This window comes from Eleutherodactylus coqui, chromosome 5, assembly GCF_035609145.1.
Source record: "Eleutherodactylus coqui strain aEleCoq1 chromosome 5, aEleCoq1.hap1, whole genome shotgun sequence".
Taxonomy (NCBI): domain Eukaryota; kingdom Metazoa; phylum Chordata; class Amphibia; order Anura; family Eleutherodactylidae; genus Eleutherodactylus; species Eleutherodactylus coqui.
The window spans coordinates 246,950,332-246,963,422 of NC_089841.1; the positions used below are offsets into that span (position 1 = coordinate 246,950,332).

General features: G+C 44.2%; 1 protein-coding gene across 1 annotated transcript in view; it reads right to left on the reverse strand.

Moving 5' to 3' along the window:
- Positions 1–13,091, reverse strand: part of SUSD1 (sushi domain containing 1) — a 133,574-nt gene that overhangs the window by 75,392 nt on the left and 45,091 nt on the right. Inside the window, exons 6-8 of the mRNA XM_066604430.1 lie at positions 8,342–8,494; positions 3,713–3,889; positions 1,952–2,131 (exon numbers count right to left, since the gene is read on the reverse strand). Coding sequence (XP_066460527.1) covers positions 1,952–2,131; positions 3,713–3,889; positions 8,342–8,494 — 510 coding nt within the window. The remainder of the gene's footprint in view (positions 1–1,951; positions 2,132–3,712; positions 3,890–8,341; positions 8,495–13,091) is intronic.

The window sequence follows — 13,091 nt, forward strand, 5'->3', positions numbered from 1 at the left end:
GTAGGGATATACTTAAAGTAAAAAATAACCCACACCTTCTAAACTGTATGGTGACTAATGCTAGAAGTCTGACTAATAAAGTAGATGAACTAGAAGTAATAATTTCTGAGGAAAACTATGACATAGTGGGAATAACGGAGACCTGGCTGAATGAAAGCTGTACCTGGGCGGTGAACTTACAGGGTTACAGTCTGTTCAGAAGGGATCATAAAAACCAGAAAGGATGGGGGGGGGGGGGTTGTCTTTACGTAATATCCTGTTTAAAGCCCACACTAGGGGAAGATATATGTGAGGGAGCTGAACCTGTGGAGTCTCTACGGGTATACATGGAGGTAAAAACAACAATTACATCCTCATAGGGGTTTTCTATAGACCACCAAATATAACAGAAGCCACCAAAAATATATTACTACGGTAAATAGATGAAGCAGCAAATCACAATGAGGTAATTATTATAGGATAACTATCTGGATATAAACTGGGAAGCCGAAACCTGCGGATCTCAGAAAGGTAACAGGTTGCTGTCAAAAACTAAAGCTAATTAACTTATCCAATTTTTTCAGGACTTAACTAGAGGGACGGCCATCTTAGCTGTAATACTAACCAACAGAAGTGACACAAAAACAGGGGTGCAGATCAGGGGGCATCTGGGAAATAGTGACCATAATATAATACATTTCTACTTGTGTTTCAAAAGGGAGCTACAAAAATACTAAACTTTAGGAAGGCAAAGTTCGTTCAGCTCAGAGATGCTTTTAAACTTACTTACTTGGACAATGTCCTCAAAAATAACAGTACAGACAATAAATAGAATTTTTTTTAAAAATGTGGCTCAATAAAGATGTAAAGGGGCCAATAAACAGCAAAATGAAAGTGTTTAAATAACTAAAAGAAGAAGGCCCCCTGTCCACGGGCGTTGCGCTATGCCGCGGCAGGAGCCGCCGCCCGGGAGCAAGAGTCAGCAGACAGATCTCCGGGGTCAAGCCTATCTGACAGATAGGCTGACCGCGGAGAATCGTAGCAATTCGCAGCATGCTGCGAATTGCCGGCCGAGAGCGGAGAATCGCAATGATTCTCTGCTCGTGGACACGGGGCTGGCGCTTTCCATAGCAACGCTATGGAAAGCTTTAGACGGCGTGATTCACCGTAGATTTACCGCTGGCGAAATCACGCCCGTGGTGGGGGGCCTAAGAAGCAGATAAAAGCAGCAAAAGTGGACACCGAAAGACTTATTGCCACAGAGAATAAAACTAACCCTGAACTGTAGGAAATATCTGCCTTAACTAATTTCTTCCACTGATTAAAACCTCATTTATAGGCCATCATGGGCAGATGATGAAATTCAGCAACTTGGGAGCAACCTTTTGCAAGCTCCAATTTTCTCTAATAATAATAATAATATTTTTACTAAATTCTGAAAATCTTGACATAAATGGAATCCTAGATGGAATATCAACCCGTCCCAAAGTAGCATTAGAGAACAATTTTACACTTATGTCTCACCAGTAATTTAGAGGGATAACCGCTTTGTATAAACTTTTCACACATTTCAGTGATTCTAGCATCAACCTTCTCTACATCTGAAACAATACGATCAACTGCCTCCATGGAAGTGAATCGGTCATGTGACTTGGATGGTAACTGTTGGTATAAGTAGGGGCCACATCAGTCCCATTAGTTCCATACTCCATTCATTTGGGGGTGAAATCCATGGCGAATATGCACCAAAATCCACAGCAAATTTGCATATGTTCCATGCAGATTTTGCAGCGGATTTGTTGTCCATTTTCTGCTGCAAATGACACGTCCTGTGTGGACGTACCATAAGTTCCTCTCTTAGCTAGACAGTGTGCCTTAACACAGCATGGCATTTTATTATTCTACTACCACTTTAATAATGTGGTAAAGATCATGTTAAGACCTTCCAACCTGGTAATCTTGTCAATCTTACCTCTACAGTCAAGATCCGCCCCTTCCCAGCGTCCTGCATCGCTGCATACAGATGAATTATAACCATTTACTGCAACAAACCCTTTAGCACATATGAATGTCACACGGCTCCCGAACATAGTGCTGTTACATGTGTGGACTACAGTGTTTGGAATGGCCTTTGGTGGTCCGCAGTCTATAGCTGGAAAGACAAAAATAGACAGGGAGCATAAAAATGCATAAAGGTAAAGCAGGATTTAGAATTAAGCAGCCATACACAGTAATTTCTGCTTATTCTAACATGCAGACTTCATAATGTGTGTTTAATTCAATGGTAACTGGTGAATATGCATCTGCCAGACCCATCTAACAGGCCTTAATCCCTGCCATTGGAGTTAGTCCAAACTTTCCCATACATATGAAAAAGTTGACCATTAGCTATGGTCCCACCACCCCTTGCCTTGCTGAATGCAGAGGCCAGAGGTGTTTTGGACTTATGGAAACAGCTGAATGGCCTTCACTATGCTGTTTTTATGATTCTCATAGAAGTCAATGGGAGCTGCAGAAACAGCGTAGCAAAGCCTGCTTGGCTGTTTCTGTATGTCCCTACAACCCCTGGCCAGGGCATTCAGTGAAGCTGGGGGCAGTGGAGAAAAGAACCAGAGGTAGCTGCGGGTCATAGAGGTGGGACCACATCTATCAGACCTTCATGGCTTATCTTGTGCACTGCATTGGATGCTCAGCACAGGTTGCAGGATATAGCAAGAGATTAGTTGTATGATCACAGCTAGACTCCTTCTAGTCCTGCCAGGATCGGAGCTAACTCCAATCCTACCCGTTTAACCCCTTAGATGCTGTGGTCATAGCAAAAGTGGTTTACAGATTGGCCCCTCCAAGATGCGATTGTAGTGTGCCAATGGGGCCAATAAACAGCAAAATGAAAACATTTAAATAACTAAAAGAAGAAGGCAGTGAAGAAGCACTCAGGAAAAAAAAATTGTGTAAGGCCCCCTGTACACGGGGGTTGCGTTATGCTGCGACGGGAGCCGCTGCCCAGGAGCTTGAACTAGAGGGACGGCCATCTTAGATGTACTACTAACCAACAGAAGTGACACAAAAACAGGGGTGCAGATCAGGGGGCATCTGGGAAATAGTGACCATAATATAATACATTTCTACTTGTGTTTCAAAAGGGAGCTACAAAAATACTAAACTTTAGGAAGGCAAAGTTCGTTCAGCTCAGAGATGCTTTTAAACTTACTTACTTGGACAATGTCCTCAAAAATAACAGTACAGACAATAAATAGAATTTTTTTTAAAAATGTGGCTCAATAAAGATGTAAAGGGGCCAATAAACAGCAAAATGAAAGCGTTTAAATAACTAAAAGAAGAAGGCACCCTGTCCACGGGGGTTGCGTTATGCTGCGACGGGAGCCGCTGCCCAGGAGCAGGAGCCAGCAGACGGATCTCCGGGGTCAAGCCTATCTGACAGATAGGCTGACCGCGGAGAATCGTAAAACTAACAATGGCCTCATAAACATAAAAAATATATATTGTCCCAATACAGCTATGTGAACAGAAAAATAAAAAAGTTATTATGACTCTTGCGTCAAAAAAAAGAAAAAAATTGGTGAGCCATTAGGGTCTAAAATAGGCCAGTCATTAAAGGTTAGGAAGGTTTGGCAGGGATTAAAGAGAACAGCTCGTTTAGATTGCTTTGCCTGTGTAATATGTCTTTTTTTAACCTAAAAATTGTCATCAAGATGTAAATAGTAAATATTACCTGTGCAAACTAAAGTGGCGCCTTCCCACACTCCATTAGTACTGCAGGTAGAGGTGCTGTGGCCATGTCCAAGGAAACCAGAAACACACGAGTAAGTCACTTGGTTAGCCAACGTTGTGGCTCCAGACAGAACCATTTCAGTGTTAGCAAGAGCTGGAGGATCGCCGCAGTCAACAGCTGGACAATGAAATAGAAGTATGTAAGTCATTGCAGCACATAGATTTCACCAGGTAGATACTTGCAAGAGGACCTTTATAGAACAGTACTTTTTGTGTGATGTTCTTAATGTGCTGAGAAACTCGTTGACCTTTAAATTGGATTGGCAATATAGTGTACTTATGCTGCTCTCTCAGTACTTATGCCGCTCTCTCAGTACTTATGCCGCTCTCTCAGTACTGATGCCGCTCTCTCAGTATTTATGCCGCTCTCTCAGTACTTATGCCGCTCTCTCAGCACTTATGCCGCTCTCTCAGTACTTATGCCGCTCTCTCAGTACTGATGCCGCTCTCTCAGTATTTATGCCGCTCTCTCAGTACTTATGCCGCTCTCTCAGCACTTATGCCGCTCTCTCAGCACTTATGCCGCTCTCTCAGTACTGATGCCACTCTCTCAGCACTTATGCCGCTCTCTCAGTACTTATGCCGCTCTCTCAGCACTTATGCCGCTCTCTCAGTACTGATGCCGCTCTCTCAGTATTTATGCCGCTCTCTCAGCACTTATGCCGCTCTCTCAGCCAGTTTGAATATTTTTTGGGGGGATCATTTTTCTGTGATAATTAATTAGGTATTGATTCCAAAGTAGGAGTAATCCTAGGGCTCCACAGAAGTTTGGGGTCACAAGTAATAAGCTGATTACTGCAACCATCACATGACCTCAATGTTTCCCAATTATTCTAATTCTTGTGATCATCTACTACTATCTACTCTCCTTAGCATAGAAACAGACCATTGTAACCTGCCAGGTACCTTCACACAGGGCAACTACTGGCCAAATAAATACTGAACATCACCAATAGGATAACACACGATAAATTGGTAGACATTTTGTTTCAGTTTGCCAAAAAAATTCTGTTAACTTTAAATATTGCTGTTACTCTCAGACTTAGGGCTCCCATCCACTGGCGATATTTTCTTTCTTGCGCTGCGAGAGCACGAGAAAAATCTTGCATCGTAGCGCAAGAAAGAGGCCGGTATAGAACCGGCATATCGCAAGTTGTTTCCATGGGGCCAGCGACAGCAGCGCTAGCCCCATTGAAAGCATAGGGAGAATGCTGTGGACTTCTGCCACAGCTGTGACAGCTGTGGCAGGAGTTTCCTTCATCCCCGCGAGGACCGCGGGGATGAAGGAATCCTCTGCCACAGCTGTCACAGCTGTGGCAGAAGTCCGCGGCATTCTATTCTATTGCTTTCAATGGGATCGGCACTGGTTTCAGCCAAGCCCCACAGAATGATTATCGGGGAAGGGCTTGAAATATAAGCCCTTCCCCGATAATCATCAATAAGTGTGAAAAAAAAAAAATTAAAATCATACTCACCTCTCCTGCGCTCAGCCGTGTCCTCTAAGATATAGCTATTCATGAATGAATAGCTAAGGGCTATGTGTGATTGGCTGAGCGCTCAGCCAGTAGCTAAGCAGTAGCTGCTATTGGCTGAGCCCTCAGCCAATCTGCACAGCCCATTCAGGAGGCGGGATTTTTAAATCCCTGACTGCTGAAAGAGCTTCATAGCAGTGCCAGGGAGCCAGGAGGATGTGGCTGAGCGCAGGAGAGGTGAGTATGGGGGTTTTTTTCACCCTTTTGGCAGATTATCGGGGAAGGGCTTATATTTCAAGCCCTTCCCCGATAATCATTCCGCATGGCTTGCAGAAAGCAGTGCTTTTAATGGGAACGGCAGCAGTGCCGATCCCATTGAAAGCAATGGAATAGAATGACGGGGACTTCTGCCACAGATGTGGCAGAAGTCCCCGGCATTCTCCATCTCTTTTCAATGGGGCTAGCACTACTGCAGCTGGTCCCATTGAAAAGACTGGCGATATGTCGGCGTGATGCCGATTTTTTTCTCGCACTGCGATGCGAGACTTTAACTTTAGAATCGCATCACAGTGGAGAAAATATTGCCAGTGGGTGGGAGCCCTAAGGCCTTATTCACACATAAATGAGAAAAAGCCACGATCAAGTTGCAGCTAAAATTTGTGTTTTCTCATCCATTCACACAGTTGGGCGCAACTTATATACAAGACTTTTACAGAGCAGCACCGCTCCTCTGGAACGCACTACCAAAGGCTACCCGGGCAATCCAGGACTCGCAGAACTTCAGGCGTGCTCTAAAAATGCACCTCTTCAGGGAGGCATACCGCATTCCCTAAACAAACCCCTCTGTACTCCGCCTGATAACATGCTCCCTGACCTACTGACTGCAATCCCTGCTAGCCATCATAAGCTGCTCCTGCAGTCATATCGATTCTGCCCTCACACGGCCAAATGTCTGACCATTGTCTATCTGTATAGCATCCCTCACTCTCCACCTCCCCATACCGTGCACATCTCCACCCACTTTACCTTCTGTATCCCCCCATTATCTGTAGTATGTAAGCTCGTTGTAACAGGACCCTCACCCCTACTGTTTCCATCAACTGATTACTATGTAACCGTGGTTCTGTAATTTATGTACTTTTCTCTTTCTGTATTCCCCCTGTCTATGTAAGCGCTGCGGAATATGTTGGCGCTATACAAATAAAGATTATTATTATTATATATACCGCAGCCTGGAATTCCTTCAGTCAGGAGAAATGCTCAGCATGGCTTTTATTAGTTAAATAGAGCCAGCTGACATGTTTTAGCAGCGCTAGCCGCTGCCAAACTCCCTCACTTTGCCAGCAGCTACCATAGAAGCCTATGAGAGCCGCCAGCTGATCATGGCTGTAAGATAGGGCAAGATCTATCTTTTCTTACTGTGTATAAACATTGGCCGGCGTATTCAGCCACTGATGTCCTATCTTCAACCATCTGAATGAACGCATTGGAATCTAATGCTTTTGATGGTTGCGATTTTTTATCACGGCTGCATTAGCCATGTAAAAATGCTTGTGTAAAAAAACCCTTAAGCTGGTAATGGAAACCCAGCCAAGATACAATGAGTTTCCAGATTTTTACATCTAATTTTGGCAATTGAGATGCTTGGAAGGAAAGGGATGTACACGAAAAAATATTTTCAATTATTTTAATGGTTCTCATGAAAAAGCTTGATTATTTGGGGAAAAATCATGCATTTGTATTTCCAACATACAATTTTTCTTGCATAATAGTAAATTAAAGGCTACAATTATAGCATTCACTATGAAATACCAAAAAATGACAAAGAACAAGACTTCTATTGGTCAGATTCATCTTTTTCTAGTATCATAAGACATAACTATTATTGTTCTGATCACTAAAGAGGCATCTCCATATCCACAGAATACGCCATAAATATATACTAGGTGAGAATCCTCCCTCTTGGAACCCCCCATCCTCCAAGTGGAATACTTTCTCCATGGCTGCATCCAACCACAGACTGAATAGACAAGTGGCTGTACTATTAATTCATGTCTATAGAGCAGAGGTTCCCGACCTTGTCAGCCATATCCAACTCTGAGTGACCACTGTGAGCCATCTTAACCCCCTGTGAGCCATGTTAACCCCTTAAGGACCAGGGTGTTTCAGTCCTAAAGGACCAGACACTTTTTAGGGATTTTACCCTTGTGGTGGTTTTACTACCCTAGTTTTGTTCTTCAGCTACCAAAATTATTTTTGCGTCATGTTTTTATTTCTGTAACACATTGGGCTATTTTTTATATATATTGTTTCACTGACTTTTTTTTTCATTAGGTGGAAAAAGCGAATATGAAAACAGATTTTTTTTTTACATTTATAGTTTATTTTTAGAATTAGAATATTTACGCTAAGATAAAGCACAGGAATGGATTATATGGCGAGGGTTTAGGTTGGTGCCGGTGGTGGGTCATTTTCTTTTTATATATATTTTTTTATTTTATTCAGTTTTTTTTTATAACTATTTTTGTCAACATCTATGTTCCCCATGATGTTATATAAGACCTCTAGGAGTCATACGAAGTTAAATTAAACAATGGAGAAGAGACATATTAAATGTGGAGAAACAAGAAATCGTGAATTTGCAAACATTTGCTGCGCAAAATATGCTACTGGTATTATACCATACAGATTGATATGGGTGGTTAGGACAAGTCTGTAATACTATACAGTAAATTGTCAGTGCGTATGGTTAGAACACAGGACCAGTATGGAGAACCAGCAGCATGGGGCTGTGAGCTACATGTGGCTCCCGAGTGACTGGTTGGGGACCACTGCTATAGAGCTTACAGACTGAGCCGAGCATGATTCTTCACATAGCTATGATGACAAGAATAAAGATGTCCATTATTTACATTTCAGGCTGAATTTGGGGAATTTAAAATCTTATAAATTAAAAATTACTTTGTAATATGACTAAACAACTTCATTTATAATAGGATATAAAATGCCTTTTTTATTATTCTTATTATTATCAACAACAATAATACGCCTATATAAGATGTATCCGTTTGTCTAGAGTCGTTTTATTATTTTCTTACCTTGACAAGTAAAATTAAGACCTTTGCTGTTATAAGTTTTTTTGCTCTTCTCTATCTTGTAGCCTTCTTTACAGGAACATTCAAAACTACCAGGGATATTCTTACACAGACCGTTAATACTGCAGGCTTCAGGCACTTCACACTCATCAATATCTGCACACAGAAATAAAGGAAATGTGATGAACATTGATGACCAACATGGCTGCAATCAAACCTAGGGCTATCATTCCAAAATGTTCAAATACATTCTTTGTCAAAAATAATCGCCCCCCTAGAAGGAGTTGATGTTTTGCTGCAGAATTCGGCATGCAGTTACATCTCAGGCAGATATGCAAATGATTAGAGTTGTGGTGTGATTTAAATGTGCAGTCTTGCCACCCTTGGCCTATAAAAAGGCTCTCGGAGGCTCCTTGTGTGTAGTGACCTTTTCTTCTGCTGGTGTGGAGCTTGTTGACCACTAGATGCCTCTATGATGCAGAAAAAAGATTTCGCCCCGTTACCAGAGTCTGAGAGGGGCGCATTATTGGGATGTGAGAAGCTGGATGGTCATATTGACGAATTGTCCCCCACCGGCTGTTCCGACCACACTGTTATGATGTGTTGGGACCAGTGTGTGTGTGAGAACACGCACACAAGGTGACCGGGCTCAGGACGCCCCCTACAGACCACCAGTAGGGAGGATCATCTGATTGTCCAACAAGCACAAGCAGCTCCAACTGTTTTGTTGTCCACCATCCAGAGACAGGTGGCGCCATCGTTACAGGCCCCTTTGTCTGTTGGAACCATTTCCAGGCACTTGGCTAAAGAACATTTGATCTCATGGTGCCTGTGATGATGTATGACATTTTGGACCTACAATTGTTAGGCCGTCAGCCCCTTGGAGGTCACTATACGTGAGGTCTGGTCCACAGTTCTGGCGAGACTCCACGCCACAGAATGGTAACACTCTTCTTTTAATCCCTGTTATTTTACTGTCTGTGATATCATATGTACTAGAGATGAGCGAGCGTACTCGGAAAAGCACTACTCGCTCGAGTAATGTGCTTTATCCTAGTATCGCTGTGCTCGTCCCTGAAGATTCGGGTGCTGCTGCGGCTGACAGGTGAGTCGCAGCGGGGAGCAGGGGAGAGCGGGCGGGAGAGAGGGAGAGAAAGATCTTACCTCCGTTCCTCCCCGCTCTCCCCTGCAGCTCCCCGCTCCGTGCCGGCACCCGAATCTTCAGGGACGAGCACAGCGATACTCGGATAAAGCAAATTACTCGAGCGAATAGTGCTTTTCCGAGTACGCTCCCTCATCTCTAATATGTACGTCTCTTGCCGATTATCTTGTAACATCATTTTTGTATTTTTCTGTAAATAAGCAGTGCTCTCTTCTTTGAGAATTAAACGTTAAATTAATTAGTGAGCCTCATCCGTGTTAACACGAAATCATATTCTCCGAAGATTGTATTCATAAGTCATAGATCGGGTTCCAATTTACTGTAACGAAGTTGGTGGTGGCAGCGTTTTGTATGCATATTGTAGAGCTCTGGAGTGCGTTAGAACGGATCAGGTGGTGATTTGAGCTTTGGCTTCGCATGCGTGCAGAAGTGTGGGGAAGCTAAATACAACTCAGCCTGTATTCTAACAACTGCCAGCTTACAATACTGCAGAGTGTCTGAGGACCAGAGGCAGGATCGATAGGTATCGTCCCTTCCCCTCTCTCCCCTTGTCCAGTGAGGGACAAATTGTTAATAAGTGCAGGGCCAGGTGGATTGCTGTAGAGTTGGGGCTGTGGCTCATGGTCGCTTTTCAGGAGTCTGGAAAGTTGGGTACCAGTCATCCCACAATCTAAGAGCCTTTCCTTCCTCGCCCTCGCCCCGCTACTGTGACAGTGCCCATTACATGAACTGCCTTTGACACCCACCCACCATCACCTCCATTTGCAGTGGTGTTGTAAATGACTGAAACTGGACTGCTATGGAGTGGAACCGGGTTGTCTTCAATGACAAATCCAGGTTTAGTTTGTCTGTGTTTTTGTCTGGAGACATCGGGGTGGGCGCATTAATCTTGCTTTTGCTGTGGAGCTGCACATTGCCCCCACTACTGGTGTGATGGTCTGGGGGGCCATTGCAAATGACAGTCGGTCACCCCTAGTAGTGGTACGAGGGACAATGACAGCTCAGTGATATGTCCAGAACATACTGCAGCCACATGTGTTCCACTCATGGCCGTTTCCAAGAGGCATTTTCCAGCAGGATAATACTTAGCTGCACACACAAGGGGGTCACAGGAAGCCTCTACAGCATTGTCACACTTCCGTGGCTACCAGGTCACCAGATTTATCACCAATAGAACATGTATGGGAGCATCTGGACATTAACTTCGACAGCCTACGAGTTTGCATGATCTAGAAACTCAGTTACAGCAAATGTAGAATCATTTGACGCAGGATAGTATATGGAACCTGTATTCCTCCATACTCTCCCGTATCACATCTTGTATCTGAGCTAGCTAGAGGCGGTACAACAGAGTACTAGAGCCTCCATGCCCACCCATATCACATCTTGTATCCAAGCTAGAGGTGGTACAACAGGGTACTAGAGCCTCCATGTCTACCCGTATCACATCTTGTATCCAAGCTTAAGGCAGTATAACAGGGTACTAGAGCCTCCATGCCAGCCCATATCACATCTTGTATCCAAGAAAGAGGCTGTACAAGAGGGTACTGGAGCCTCCATGCCCACCCATATCACATCTTGTATCCAAGCTAGAGGCGGTACAACAGGGTACTAGAGCCTCCATGTCTACCCGTATCACATCTTGTATCCAAGCTTAAGGCAGTATAACAGGGTACTAGAGCCTCCATGCCAGCCCATATCACATCTTGTATCCAAGAAAGAGGCTGTACAAGAGGGTACTGGAGCCTCCATGCCCCTGTATCACATCTTGCAGCCAAGCTAGAGGCGGTACAACAAGGTACTAGAGCCTCCATGCCCACCCGTATCACATCTTGTATCCAAGCAAGAGGCAGTACAACAGGGTACTAGAGCGTCCATGCCCCCTGTATCACATCTTGCAGTCAAGCTAGAGGCGGTACAACAGGGTACTAGAGCCTCCATGCCCACTCGCATCACATCTTGTATACAAGCTAGAGGCAGTACAACAGGGTAATAGAGCCTCGATGCCCGCCTGTATCACATCTTGTATACAAGCTAGAGGCGGTACAATAGAGTGCTGGAGCCTCCATGCCCTCTGTATCACATCTTGTATCCACGTTAGAGGTGGTAGAACAGGGTACTGGAGCCTCCATGCCCCCCGTATCACATCTTGTATCCAAGTTAGAGGTGGTACAACAGGGTACTAGAGCCTCCATGCCCACCCATATCCCATCTTGTATCGAAGTTAGAGGTGGTACAACAGAGTTCTAGAGCCTCCCTTCATTCCATTCTGACAACTCCTTCCTGGGGATGGATTTTTTTTGACAATAAATGTAGTAGGAATTTCCTTCCTATTATGTTCAATTACATAAGAGTAGTTAAATATCCCACCAGCCAAGTCAGCTGTCTCATTAAGACATGAATATTATGTTGGTACATATGTAGTGGCCCAGACTTAGTGGGGCTCCCCCATAATGTTCTGTGTTTGTCTTGTGCATTTGTATTGTCAGTGTCTTACATGTAGCATGCATTTGAGATGTGTATTGCCCCTCTGCAGCACTGAATGGGCTAATGTCTGGGTTATGTCTGGAAAATGTATCATGTTGTGTATCATGTGACTATGATTATATGCATATATATGTGTGTGTGTGTGTTTGCAAAGGAGTGTTAGGGAGAGTTGGAGTCAATCTGCAAGTCTGCAAGTGAGTAAACCCCTCAGACACTGGTCGGTCGGTGCGCGGATAATGGAAGAAGCTGAGCGATACCCGTCAGCTTGGCCTGGGCCTACTCTACCCAGGATGTGCCAGTGCTTCCACTAAAGCACTGAAGGAGAGAGAGAAAAGCTCCTGAAGCGTGAGCGTTGATTGGTAGAGAGTAGGAGGGAAAGAGAGTCGTCAAGAGTGGGATCACACAGATATCTGGTACTGTGGATTGTCCGGATTACCCCATGAGATCCTCCCTGTCACACCACCTTCTAGGAGTATAATTTGTGCTGAACTACTGTTATTTGTTGGAACTTTGTTGAAGTTAAAGTAAACGGACATTAGCGAGCATTCCCGCTTTGTCCAGAAAGTTATCCCTGTATGGGAACTATTTATTACAACTTCAGGATTCACCACAGAGGACGGAATGGTGGCATCACGAGTGACAGAGAACTTTAAGGTAACTGCTCGTTACTTTTTCCCTGTGACTTCCCCCAGCAGTAACTTGGTCAGGTCCCGAGCTCCCCTCAGGGGATGAGATGGTAGAGCCCCATGACACGGCCCTAATCAACCCCGCCATCTCCTCGGCTGTGGGCCTGCTCCTCGGATGCTGCAGATACATAAAGGCTTTTTGCATATACAAAAATACAGTTAACTCATTGTGTGACTAATCAATGTATTAGCCGGATGCACCAGTGGAATAAGTGTGCCCATAGGGCGGCTTTCACATCTGCATCAGGGGTTCAGTTTCCATTCAGTTCATTTTAATGGATGAAAAAGTACTTTTTTCCCGGTATTTTGTGCCCGACCTGTGATGGAGCCTCTGAATGGAGATTCCAGCGCAGATGTGAAAGCAGCCTTTTTAGCCTAATATAAGGCTTTCTTCAGGCACTGTTGTTTGTGTAGTTGT